This window comes from Schistocerca cancellata, chromosome 4 (genome assembly GCF_023864275.1).
Source record: "Schistocerca cancellata isolate TAMUIC-IGC-003103 chromosome 4, iqSchCanc2.1, whole genome shotgun sequence".
Taxonomy (NCBI): Eukaryota; Metazoa; Arthropoda; class Insecta; order Orthoptera; family Acrididae; genus Schistocerca; species Schistocerca cancellata.
Window position 1 is genome coordinate 729,590,523 of NC_064629.1, and position 12,614 is coordinate 729,603,136.

General features: G+C 45.3%; 1 protein-coding gene across 1 annotated transcript in view; it reads left to right on the forward strand.

Moving 5' to 3' along the window:
- The first annotated feature begins 6,701 nt into the window (after nt 1-6,701).
- The window catches only part of LOC126183713 (kunitz-type serine protease inhibitor dendrotoxin E-like), a 51,641-nt gene continuing 45,728 nt past the window's right edge, over nt 6,702-12,614 (forward strand). The window contains exon 1 of the mRNA XM_049925900.1: nt 6,702-6,811. Coding sequence (XP_049781857.1) covers nt 6,703-6,811 — 109 coding nt within the window. The 5' untranslated portion in view covers nt 6,702. The remainder of the gene's footprint in view (nt 6,812-12,614) is intronic.

Here is a 12,614-nt window from a genome sequence, read left to right on the forward strand (position 1 = left end):
CATACGACCGAGGCACACAGGGCCAACACCCGGCATCATGGTGTGGGGAGCGATATCCTACACTGGCCGTACACCACTGGTGATCGTCGAGGGGACACTGAATAGTGCACGGTACATCCAAACCGTCATCGAACCCATCGTTCTACCATTCCTAGACCGGCAAGGGAACTTGCTGTTCCAACAGGACAATGCACGTCCGCATGTATCCCGTGCCACCCAACGTGCTCTAGAAGGTGTAAGTCAACTACCCTGGCCAGCAAGATCTCCGGATCTGTCCCCCATTGAGCATGTTTGGGAGTGGATGAAGCGTCGTCTCACGCGGTCTGCACGTCCAGCACGAACGCTGGTCCAACAGAGGCGCCAGGTGGAAATGGCATAGCAAGCCGTTCCACAGGACTACATCCAGCATCTCTACGATCGTCTCCATGGGAGAATAGCAGCCTGCATTGCTGCGAAAGGTGGATATACACTGTACTAGTGCCGACATTGTGCATGCTCTGTTGCCTGTGTCTATGTGCCTGTGGTTCTGTCAGTGTGATCATGTGATGTATCTGACCCCAGGAATGTGTCAATAAAGTTTCCCCTTCCTGGGACAATGAATTCACGGTGTTCTTATTTCAATTTCCAGGAGTGTAGATTAGGAAATGAGACACTTAAAGTAGTAGTTTTGCTATTTGGGGAACAAAATAACTGATGATGGTCGAAGTAGAGAGGATATAAAATGTAGACTGGCAATGGTAAGGAAAGCGTCTCTGAAGAAAACAAATTTGTTAACATCGAGTATAGACTTAAATGTCAGGAAGTCGTTTCTGAAAGTATTTGTATGGAGTGTAGCCATGTATGGAAGTGAAACGTGGACGATAAATAGTTTAAACAAGAAGAGAATAGAAGCTTTCGAAATATGGTGCTACAGAAGAATGCTGAAGATTAGATGGGTAGATCACATAACTAATGAGGAGGTATTGAATAGAATTGGGGAGAAGAAGAGCTTGTGGCACAACTTGACTAGAAGAAGGGATCTGTTGGTAGGACTTGTTCTGAGGCATCGAGGGATCACCAATTTAGCATTGGAGGGCAGCGTGGAGGGTAAAAATCGTAGAGGGAGACCAAGAGATGAATACACTAAGCAGATTCAGAAGGATGTAGGCTGCAGTAGGTACTGGGAGATGAAGAAGCTTGCACAGGATAGAGTAGCATGAAGAGCTGCATCAAACCAGTCTCAAGACTGAAGACCACAACAACAACAACAACAACAACAACTCTATTCGCAGTACACTTCGCACATTTTATCTTCATATATCACTGAATGTACCTGCAAAATTATATCAATGTTCGACACATAGTTAGGGAGACATAATATTATAAACACTGAGATGCGTGTAAAACTTACTTTTTCTTACAATGGAGCGAAAATTACCCAGACTATATTAATACATTATTTAATAATGAGAGCACTTACCGACTTCCAACAAACTTTAAGCATAATTTCAAACCTTTTCTAAACTTTTCTCGCTTACGTGCTTATCGTCAAACATTTAACATATGAACTCGTTTGTAAAGTAATTATACTTTTGAAACTGTTTTCTACATAGAAACGACCGTAACGCTCTATCTGAAGAGTGAGCGTTGTTTAACGTTTAATGAATAGCATACGTTTTCATTTAGGGGGCTTACATTTAATGAAGTTTAATGTACTTTGGTAGTTTATAATTTCTGTAAAAGGAAAACATTACAAAAGCTAAACGAATTATAAAAATTTTTACCTTAAGGGACCACTTCCGGTGATTTTGACCGGTGTGACATTTTTTACGTTTCATGTCCCTAAAGACGCAATAATGGATTTTTACATCTACTTAGTTTATTTTATTTCTCTCTTGTGATCTCGTTCCCTCTTTTTCCTTCAATTTTACTTTATTTAGTGGAACAGTGGACATACTTAAGTTGCTGTTCTCTGTCAATGCGTTGCTGTGCTTTGCAGGAGTTTGGCGCTCCTGATTATTGTGCTGCGTCGATGTTTTCTTTCAGATGACCTTCTACAAGTCCACAAAATTTGGAGTTGATATTCTGGAACATATGCCTCGTGCGTACACTGTCAAATTTGGCTGTCATAGGCAGCCTATGCCTAATCTGTGATAGGATCCTTTACAGAGAGACTACAGGAGCAAAATTTACCTGGCGAATGTTTCTTTACAGATTAGCAGATGAATTCTCCTCTGCGTATATGCAATCAAGGAAAGGACCTGTTTATACAATCATTGCGACCTCTGAAATATGTAAGGTACTGGGACGGAAGACCTGCCAGATAGGAGGACGCAAAACTTCAAACAAAACTAAAAATCTCTGTGTGCAGTGCAAGAAACTGATGTGTGGTACATGAGTTGGAGGTTTTCAGTACGTGTGTGCAAAGTGTTTTGGTAAAGCTGGTGGCTTTGATTGAAAATATGTCATAGAGAACACCAATGTTATTTTCTCGTAATGTGACAGCAATTTATGTCCACGTTTGTTTCTGTTTCCTGATAAATAAATGTTTATGGCCTGTCTGGGGCGTTGAGTGAGAACAAGTCATAGAGATAAAAATGTTGTTTTATAATTATATGTTTATTTGCATACGTAAACTCAGTATCAAAGTTTAGTTTCAATGAATATTGTATTTACGATGTATTCTTTACTTCGATACTTTTTTCTTTAATGAAATACGCATTGAGGTCTCAAAAATCATGGGATCCATCCTAATATTGTGTCTGACCTCCTTTTGCCCAGCGTAGTGCAGTAACTGGACGTAGCATGGACTCGACAAGTCGTTGCAAATCCCCTGTGAGCCCATGCTGCCTCTATAGCCGTCCGTAATTATGAAAGTGTTGCCGGTGCGGGATTTTGTGCACGAGCTGACCTCTCAATTATGTCTCATAAATCTTCAATGGGTGGCCAAATCATTCGCTCGAATTGTCCAGAATATCCTTCAAACTAATCGCTAGTAATTGTGGCCCGGTGATATGGCGCATTGCCTTCCATAAAAATTCCATCGTCGTTTGGGAACATGAAGTCCATGAATGGCTGCAAATGGTCTACAGTTAGCCGAACATCCAGAGGAACTAGTTCATTGCGCTGGGTAGCCTCGCGGTCTAGGGCGTCTTGTCACAATCCGCGCGACTCCCCCCGTCGGAGGTTCGAGTCCTCCCTCGGGCATGGGCGTGTGTGTTGTCCTTAGCGTAGGTTAAGTTAGATTAATTAGTGTGTAAGCCTAGGGACCGATGACCTAAGCAGTTTGGTTCCATAATCCCTACCATAAATTTCCAAAATTACCTAGTTCATTCCATGTAAACACAGCCCACAGCATTCGGGTGCCACCACCAGCCTGCACAGTGCCTTGTTGACAACCTGGTCCATGGCTTCGTGTGGTCTGCGCGACACTCGAACTCTACCATCAGCTCTTACAAATTGAAATCGAGACTCATTTGACCAGGCCTCGGTTTTCCAGTCGTCTAGGGTCCAACTGAAACGGTCACGAGTCCAGGGGAGGTGCTGCAGGCCAAGGCACATGTGTCGGTGGTCTGCTGCCATAGCTCATTAACGCGAAATTTCGCCGCACTGTCCTAACGCATACGTTCGTCGTACGTCCTATATTGATTTGTGCGGTTATTTCACTCAGTGTTGCTTGTCTGCCAGCTCTGACAATTCTACGCAAAAGCCGCTGCTCCTGGTCGTTAAGTGAAGGCCGTCGGCTACTGCGTTGTTCGTGGTAAGAAGTAGTACCTGGACTCTGGCACACTCTTGACATTGTGGATATCGAGATACTGAATTCCCTAACGATTTCCGAAACGGACTTTTCCTTGTGTCTAGCTCCAACTACCATTCCGCATTCAATGTCTGTAAATTCCCGTCGTGTGGCCATTATCACATCGGAAAGCTTATTACATAAATCATCTTACTACAAATGACAGATACACCAATGCACAGCCGTTTTATATCTTATGTAGGCGATACTAGCGTATTCTATATGCACTATATGATCAAAAGTATCCGGACACCTGGCTGAAACTAACTTACAAGTTCGTGGCGCCCTCCATCTGGAATTCAATATTGTCTTGGCCCACCCTTAGCCTGGATGACAGCTTCCATGCTCGCAGGCATACGTTCAATCAGGTGCTGGAAGGTTTCTGGGGGCATGGCAGCCCATTCTTCACGGAGTGCTGCATTGAGGGGAGGTATCGATGTTGGTCGGCGTTCCAAAACATCCCAAAGGTGTTCTGTAGGATTCAGGTCAAGACCCTGTGCAGGCCAATCCATTACAGGGATGTTATTCTCGTGTAACCACTCCGCACAGGCCGTGCATTACGAACAGGTGCTTGATCGTGTTGAAAGATGCAATCGCCATCCCCGAATACTCTTCAACAGTTGGAAACAAGAAGGTGCTTAAAACGTTAATGTAGGTCTGTGATGTGAAAGTGCCAGGCAAAACAACAAGTGGTGCAAGCCCCCTCCATAAAAAACACGACCACACCATAATATCACCGCCTCCGAATTTTGCTGTTCGCACTACACACGCTGACAGATGACGTTCACCGGGCATTCGCCATGCCTACACCCTGCCATCGGATAGCCACACTGTGTACCTTGATTCGTCACTCCACACAACGTTCTCCACTGTTCAATCGACCAATGTTTACGCTCGTTACACCTAGTGAGGCGTCACTTGGTATTTACCGGCGTGATGTGTGGCTTATGAGCAGCCGCTCGACTATGAAATCCAAGTTTTCACTCGTCCCGCCTAACTGTCATAGTACTTGCAGTGGATCCTGATGCAGTTTGGAATTCCTGTGTGGCGGTCTGGATAGATGTCTGTCTATTACATATTACGACCCTCTTCAACTGTTGGCGGTCTCTGTCAGTCAACAGACGAGGTCGGCCTGTGCACTTTCGTGCTGTACGTGTCCCTTCAGGTTTCCACTTCACTATCACATCGGGAACAGTGGACCTAGGGATCTTTAGGAGTGTGGAAATCTCGTGTAGAGACGTATGACACAAGTGACACCCAATCACCTGACCACGTTCGAAGTCCGTGAGTTCCGCGGAGCGCCCCATTCTGCTCTCTCACGATGTCTAATGACTATTGAGGTCGAATTAAATCTGTGTGCCGGACCGAGACTCGAACTCGGGACCTTTGCCTTTCGCGGGCAAGTGCTCTACCATCTGAGCTACCCAAACACGACTCACGTCCCGTCCTCACAGCTTCACTTCTGCCAGTACCTCGTCTCCTACCTTCCAAACTTAACAGAAGCTCTCCTGCGATCCTTTCAGAACTAGCACTCCTGAAAGAAAGGATATTGCGGAGACATGACTTAGCCACAGCCTGGGGGATGATTCCAGAATGAGATTTTCACTCTGCAGCGGAGTGTGCGCTGATATGAAACTTCCTGGCAGATTGAAACTGTGTGCCGGACCGACACTCGAACTCGGGACCTTTGCCTTGGAAGGTAAGAGACGAGGTACTGGTAGAAGTGAAGCTGTGAGGACGGGACGTGAGTCGTGCTTGGGTAGCTCAGTTGGTAGAGCACTTGCCCGCTTAAGGCAAAGGTCCCGATTTCGTGTCTCGGTTCCGGCACACAGTTTTAATATGCCAGGAAGTTCCATATCAGCGCACACTCCGCTGATGAGTGAAAATGTCATTCTGGACTATTGAGGTCGCTGATATGGAGTACCTGACGGTAGGTGGCAGCACACGGCACCTAAATGAAAAACGTGTGTTTTTGGGGGTGTCCAGATACTTTTAATTACATAGTGTATGTGTATTCGCTATCCCTTGACTTTTGTCAGCTCATTGTACGTTTGTGGCATGTCTGTGGCTTTGACCGAGAAAAAGTTACAGAGAAAAAAATGTTATTTTGTGTTTTTACGCTTATTTGCATTTGTAAGTTTAGTACCAGAGTTTAATTTCAATGAAAATTGTATTTACGACGCATTCTTTATGTCGATCCTTTTTTCTATATATGGGGTGCACTCAGCCTCGTGGCGCCAATTGAGGAGCTACTCGACCGAATAGTTGCGGCTTCGGTCAAGAATACCATCATAACGACCGGGAGAGCGGTGTGCTGACTCCACGCCCCTCCTATCCGCATCCTCCACTGTGGATGACACGGCGGTCGGATGGTCCCGGTAGGCCTCTCGTGGCCTGAAGACGGAGCGCTTTTTTTTCCTATATATAGTTTCTATAGAAAAATTTAAGCATGCGCATTGGTAAGGTAAGATAAAACACTAGTGATATTTTAATACGGAAAACTGGAGAAAAGAAAGATAACATAACCGTTGAAAATGGCCGTTAGCGGTCCTTCCTGGTAGTTCACAACAGCCAGTCCTCTGAGTGTTAAACAATTGGGGATTCACTGGTGTTACTGAAACAGCTCCCACCCTGTCCCGTGCCTTCTGTTGCTGCGCGAGTCACCGTCATACGTTTTCACTCTCACTCGCTGCTGCGTAGTTCCCACCGAGAGCAGACTCTCTCCGCACCTCTTGACTGAGGTCAGTATTGGCGAGAGGAAACACGCGACTGACGTACGGGCAGACTGACACGGGGCACCAGCAGCAGCAGCAGCCTCGGCGCTGCAGAGGTGGGCGTATTGGTGTCGCGCGGTGACTCAGCCGTGTCCTTGGGCGCCGGGCGGATACTTAAGGCGCGGTTCGCCGCCAGCCGCCGCTGCCTGCACCATGCCGTCCGCGCTGTCGCTCTCGCTGCTGCTTCTGCCGCTGGCCGCTGCCGCCGCCGCCGCTGCCGCCTCCGCCGCGCCACAGCTCGACTTCCACGACGCTGTCGTTGGTACGTAGCGCCTCCAGTTGGTGTCCTTCCGCGTCTAGCCTGCTTCTTCCCTCATCATTTCTGTTTTGAGAATGAAAACATGGTCCAAATAGGCAGTAGTCAGTACAATTAGCCAGTTTCAACGGTGGATCATTTTCAACGCGTGTTTTAAGCTTCACTCTGACCCACGGTTGAAATTGTCTAATTGCACGGATAATCAACAGATTACAGCATACTTGGACTGTATTTTCATTCTCAAAACACATTGAGGCTGACGCCCCCACAGAAATAAAATTTTAAACATCATTTCTATTTGTTTACCACGAGCGCGAGGAAAAAATTTCTCTCCATGGCACAGGGATAGCGACGATTTCACTAGAATTATTAGTTTTGTGTTATGTTGGTACATGTTGAGCAACAACGTAACACGAGTGTAAACATCATGTGGCGTAGTTTTGTTTATGTGGTTTCCTAAGACAAAAATGGTTCAAATGGCTCTGAGCACTATGGGACTTAACTTCTAAGGTCATCAGTCCCCTAGAACTTAGAACTACTTAAACCTAAGGACGTCACACACATCCATGCCCGAGGCAGGATTCGAACCTGCGACCGTAGCGGTCGCGCAGCTCCAGACTATAGCGCCTAGAACCACTCGGCCACTCTGGCCCGCCGAGCGCGAAGTAACTACGTATATCGGAATTATGGATCAAATACCCATGCGGGATGGATTTCTGGTGCTGATAGCTGAGAACGGTGCTTTTTTCTCCTTTAAATATGAGGTCAAGATGGTGATGTTTCCCTGTTAGTGAGAAGGCATCACCGGCCGCTGTGGCCGAGCGGATCTAGACGCTCCAGTCTGGAACCACGCTGCTGCTACGTCCGCAGGTTCGAATCCTGCCTCGGGCATGGATGTGTGTGATATCCTTAAGTTAGTTAGGTTCAAGTAGTTCTAAGTCTAGGGGACTGATGTTGAGTCCCATAGTCCTTAGAGCCGCCCGCATCTCGTGGTCGTGCGGTAGCGTTCTCGCTTCCCACGCCCGGGTTCCCGGGTTCGATTCCCGGCGGGGTCAGGCATTTTCTCTGCCTCGTGATGGCTGGGTGTTGTGTGCTGTCCTTAGGTTAGTTAGGTTTAAGTAGTTCTAAGTTCTAGGGGACTGATGACCATAGATGTTAAGTCCCATAGTGCTCAGAGCCATTTGAACCATCCTTAGAGCCATTTTTTGAGAAGGCATCATTTGAAGCGAAGGTGGCGCTCAGCTTAGGTCAAGGCGGTACGTTGGGGTCGCTGCTATTTACGATATACAGGGTGGTCAGAAACAGTCTGAAAAGCTTGTAATGGTGTTGCAGGGTAGGCTATGGTGAGAAATAATTCTTAAGAAAAAAATTCGATGCATTGCGTCGTTTCCGAGTAAACAAACATTGGAGTTAGCCCAATAAGCCGTTGCGAGCACAAATTCAAGCGGCTTGCCAGATACAACTAGTGTCAGTTGTTCTCATAGCATAGATGATAGAGCGCGAGACTGCTCAGCTTTCGAGCCGGGTTCGATCCTTACTACCGTCCCATGTCCAAATTTTGTATCAGAACGCGTTTGGCGACACCGTCTCTGGCGGGCCACTTGAATTTGCGGGCGAAACGGTCCGATTGCCTAATTTCAATGCTAATTACCTCGGAAAGGGAGCAAAGTATCGAATTCCTTCCTTTACGATTATTTCTCAGCACAACCTTCCCTGCAACACCCCTACAAACGTTTCAGACTGTTTCTGACCACCCTTTATGTGAACGACCTCTCGGGTACCGTCAGCAGTCCCCTGAGGCTGTTTCCAAACGATGCGGTTGTGTATAGGATGTCGACATGATTCGAAATTTGTTACAAAATGCCCAGAGACTTGCAGATGATCAGCGCCTGGTACATAGATTAGGAGCTATAAACAGATGCAATGTAATGCGCATAAATAGACGAAGGAATCAGATTTCATTTGACTACGTGATCGGCAATCAGTTGCTGGAACCATTGATAAACGTCAAGTATCTGGGAGTTTCTGTCCGAAACGATTTCAAAATGGTTCAAATGGCTCTGAGCACTATGGGACTTAACATCTGAGGTCATCAGTCTCCTAGATCTTAGAACTACTTAAACCTAACTAACCTAAGGACATCACATACATCCATGCCCGAGGCAGGATTCGAACCTGCGACCGTAGCAGTCGTGCGGTTCCGGACTGAAGCGCCTAGAACCGCTCGGCCACTGCGGCCGGTGGCAGCGATTTCTGATGGAACTATCACATGAATCTAATGATGAGGAAGGTAGACGCCAGACATAAATTTATTGGAATAATACCGAGGAAATGTTGTTCACGCTTGAAATAGGTCGATTACAGGATGATTGTTCCAAAAATTTCTTCAGAATTGCGCTTCGGTTTCGGACTCCTACTGACAAGGGAATTGCGTAACCCCGAACTCTCAGAACTGTAGGAAAATGTGCTCACAGTGTAAACTGCTCATCCCAAAAACAATGGTATGAGCCATTTGTATGCAAAACTGCGCGACTTAGCACGAGAGACTTTTCAGTGATCACCTATTCAACGTCCTTGAGAGGAACTTTCGCAAAAAAAAAAAAAAAAAAAAAAATCGATATAATAGGACCATAATCGCACATATTTCAATGTAGTGACCTATTGCTACATTTCTCTCTGCTTAAAATAATTACAGTGTCGGTAAGACAAACTTTTTCTACTGAACTGACAGTGTTGCACAGTTACTCAGTCTTCAACGTGCAGGTGTGGGATTGCGGTGAAGTGGTCAAAGCAAAGTGGAACAGCACAGTATACAGATCCGAGGAAAGCCTTTTTTCCAATTCAACAACAGTCCAATGTCAAACCCAATACTAATTACATTTCAAAACGATGGCGTTGGTATGTCATTGTCATTACCTGGCATTTGACAAGGATATTTTAACATAGACTATAAGTTTGGTGCAGAAATTTGATTGTATAGCACATAGTGAAGTCTGATGATGAAATGATGATTGTGTAACTTCACTTGTGGTTTTTCACTTTGTAGTCTTACAAAATCAACGATCCTTCTCATGTGGAGCTTGTATTGTCTAAAGAAGGTACTGCCTAAAGAAGTACAGCCGGCCGAAGTGGCCGTGCGGTTAAAGGCGCTGCAGTCTGGAACCGCAAGACCGCTACGGTCGCAGTTTCGAATCCTGCCTCGGGCATGGACGTTTGTGATGTCCTTAGGTTAGTTAGGTTTAACTAGTTCTAAGTTCTAGGGGACTAATGACCTCAGCAGTTGAGTCCCATAGTGCTCAGAGCCATTTGAACCTAAAGAAGTACACTTCAAAAGGTGGGCGATGTTTTGTTGTCTTCCGTGTGCTATGGTTCTGTTTTATCGACATTTTGTTTCTTGGAATTACCAAAGTTCCTCGCTTAAGCCTTGAATAGGTGATTATTCAGATGTCTCTCGTGGTAAGACGCGCAGTTATTAATGCGAATGGCTCATACCACTGTCTTCGGTATGAGCAGTTTATATTCTAAAGATATTTTCCTGCGGTTCTGAGCGTTCGAAGGTCACGCGTTTCCCTTGTAAGTTGAATTAGTGGAAGAGCTAGAAAAGATTCGAAGAAAAGCTACTGTATTCGTCAATAGTTTGATTCGTAATCGTGAGAATGCCACGGAAACCCTAAATCAGGATGGCAGGACGGGGATTTGAACCATGGTTCTCCCAAATGCGAGTCCAGTGTGCTGACCACTGCGCCACCTCTCTCAGTGGCATTAGAAGGGAGTGGGATGGGGGGGGGGGAGATGGGAAGTAATGAGAGTGTTAATGAGAGTGTTAACACAATGTACCTCTGCCACTCACCGTACGGTAGCTTGCCGAGTACAAAATATTTAACTGTAGTGTCGTTACTACTTTATTCTGAATAGTTATTCGACAACCGAAATTCATTCGAAGTTTTATTACTGGTATTTGTGCATGTTATTATTTTTCAAACACGCAGTTCACATAGACCCAAGGGACACAAGTGTAATAATTTAAGCTATAAGAAGAGTAAGGAAACCTTTTTTTCTGTTTAAACCTTTACCTTTGTAGAATGCATAGGAAAGCAAAGTCATTAATTTTCGAGCACTAGGGTTTAAATATAAAACACTGTGTAAGAAAAAACTCCTTTCCGGGTCTTATGACTATAATGTAACAGCAGGGTTAGGTTTTTGAAATGACGTGCTTTCGACTCTTGAACCGAGTTGTTGTTTCCATTTTTCCACACGATAATTTGATGAGCTACCAACTAGTCGTCTTCATGTGCTGCGAGTTGTCTTATTATGCACACTCGCTGCGTGGACTCCAACGAGACTTTGAAGTATGCTGGTGTCGCTGCTCTATTTATAACCAAGTTCGGCTCATGGCAACCACTGCGTGCTTTGACGCTGGTTTGTTTTGCGGAGCCCCTACTATTATACCGCGAGACGCACATTCCTTCACCATAAGTGCCGAAAATTTGAATGTTAGTTTTATGTGTGCGTTGAGGGCAACCGATAAATGTTAATCTTATAAAGAACTTCTATAGTCCGCAGCTCGTCGTCGTGCGGTAGCGTTCTCGCTTCCCACGCCCGGGTTCCCGGCTTCGATTCCCGGCGGGGTCAGGGATTTTCTCTGCCTCGTGATGATTGGGTGTTGCGTGCTGTCCTTAGGTTAGTTAGGTTTAAGTAGTTCTAAGTTCTAGGGGACTGATAACCATAGATGTTAAGTCCCATAGTGCTCAGAGCCATTTTTTTTGAACTTCTATAGGTAGGCTAGGCCCTATAGAAGTATTTTACCTGATTTTAGCGAGTCGATACACAATGACATTAATGAGTCACAAATTATTGACAAGATAACTGTTTCCATCAAAGTGAGGTCATTCTGTGATAAAAGATTGCCTTCGCGTGCAGGATACACCGGCAAGGTGAAACTGGAGGCAAAAACATCGCTGAGTGGTCTCGTCAGAACATGCTGGTTAGGAAAATAGAGAATCACTCTCTCGGAATTAGAAGTCTGAAATAGGACCAGAGGGGAACAGCCTCACTAAAACAAGAGCTTCCATAATCGATATAATCAGCATGACCCTGTAGTTCAGGTGTCATATCTGTAGATGTTCACCTGAACGCTGAAGCCTTATGGAAGGTTTTCGGTTTGTGATGAGCAGTCATTATCATCATCTTATTCCTCGCTAGCCTCGATTGGTTTATCAGTAATAACGATGATATGTGGAAATTATGATTGCCACCAAGCGCGAGGTCATCCATGATGCCATTCAGGCAACTCTTGTTATGGCCAGGTGAAACCTCGGCCTTCTGGATATAATTGTGGATTCTTTGAATGCTCTGGGAGGTGGCTCATCTGAACCACAGCATATGAAATATTAGTTCACTTTATTACATGATTGATAAAAAGATTTACATAACTTGATACACTACTGGCAATTAAAATTGCTACACCAAAAAGAAATGCAGATGATTAACGGATATTCATTGGACAAATATATTATACTAGAACTGACATATGATTAAATTATCACACAATTTGTGTGCATAGATCCTGAGATATCAGTACCAAGGACAACCACCTCTGGCCGTAATAACGGCCTTGATACGCCAGGGCATTGAGTCAAACAGAGCTTGGATGGCGTGTACAGGTACAGCTGCCCATGCAGCTTCAACACGATACCACAGTTACCAAGGGTAGTGACTGGCATATTGTGACGAGCCAGTTGCTCGGTCACCATTGACCAGACATTTTCAGTTGGTGAGAGATCTGGAGAATGTGCTGGCCAGGGCAGCA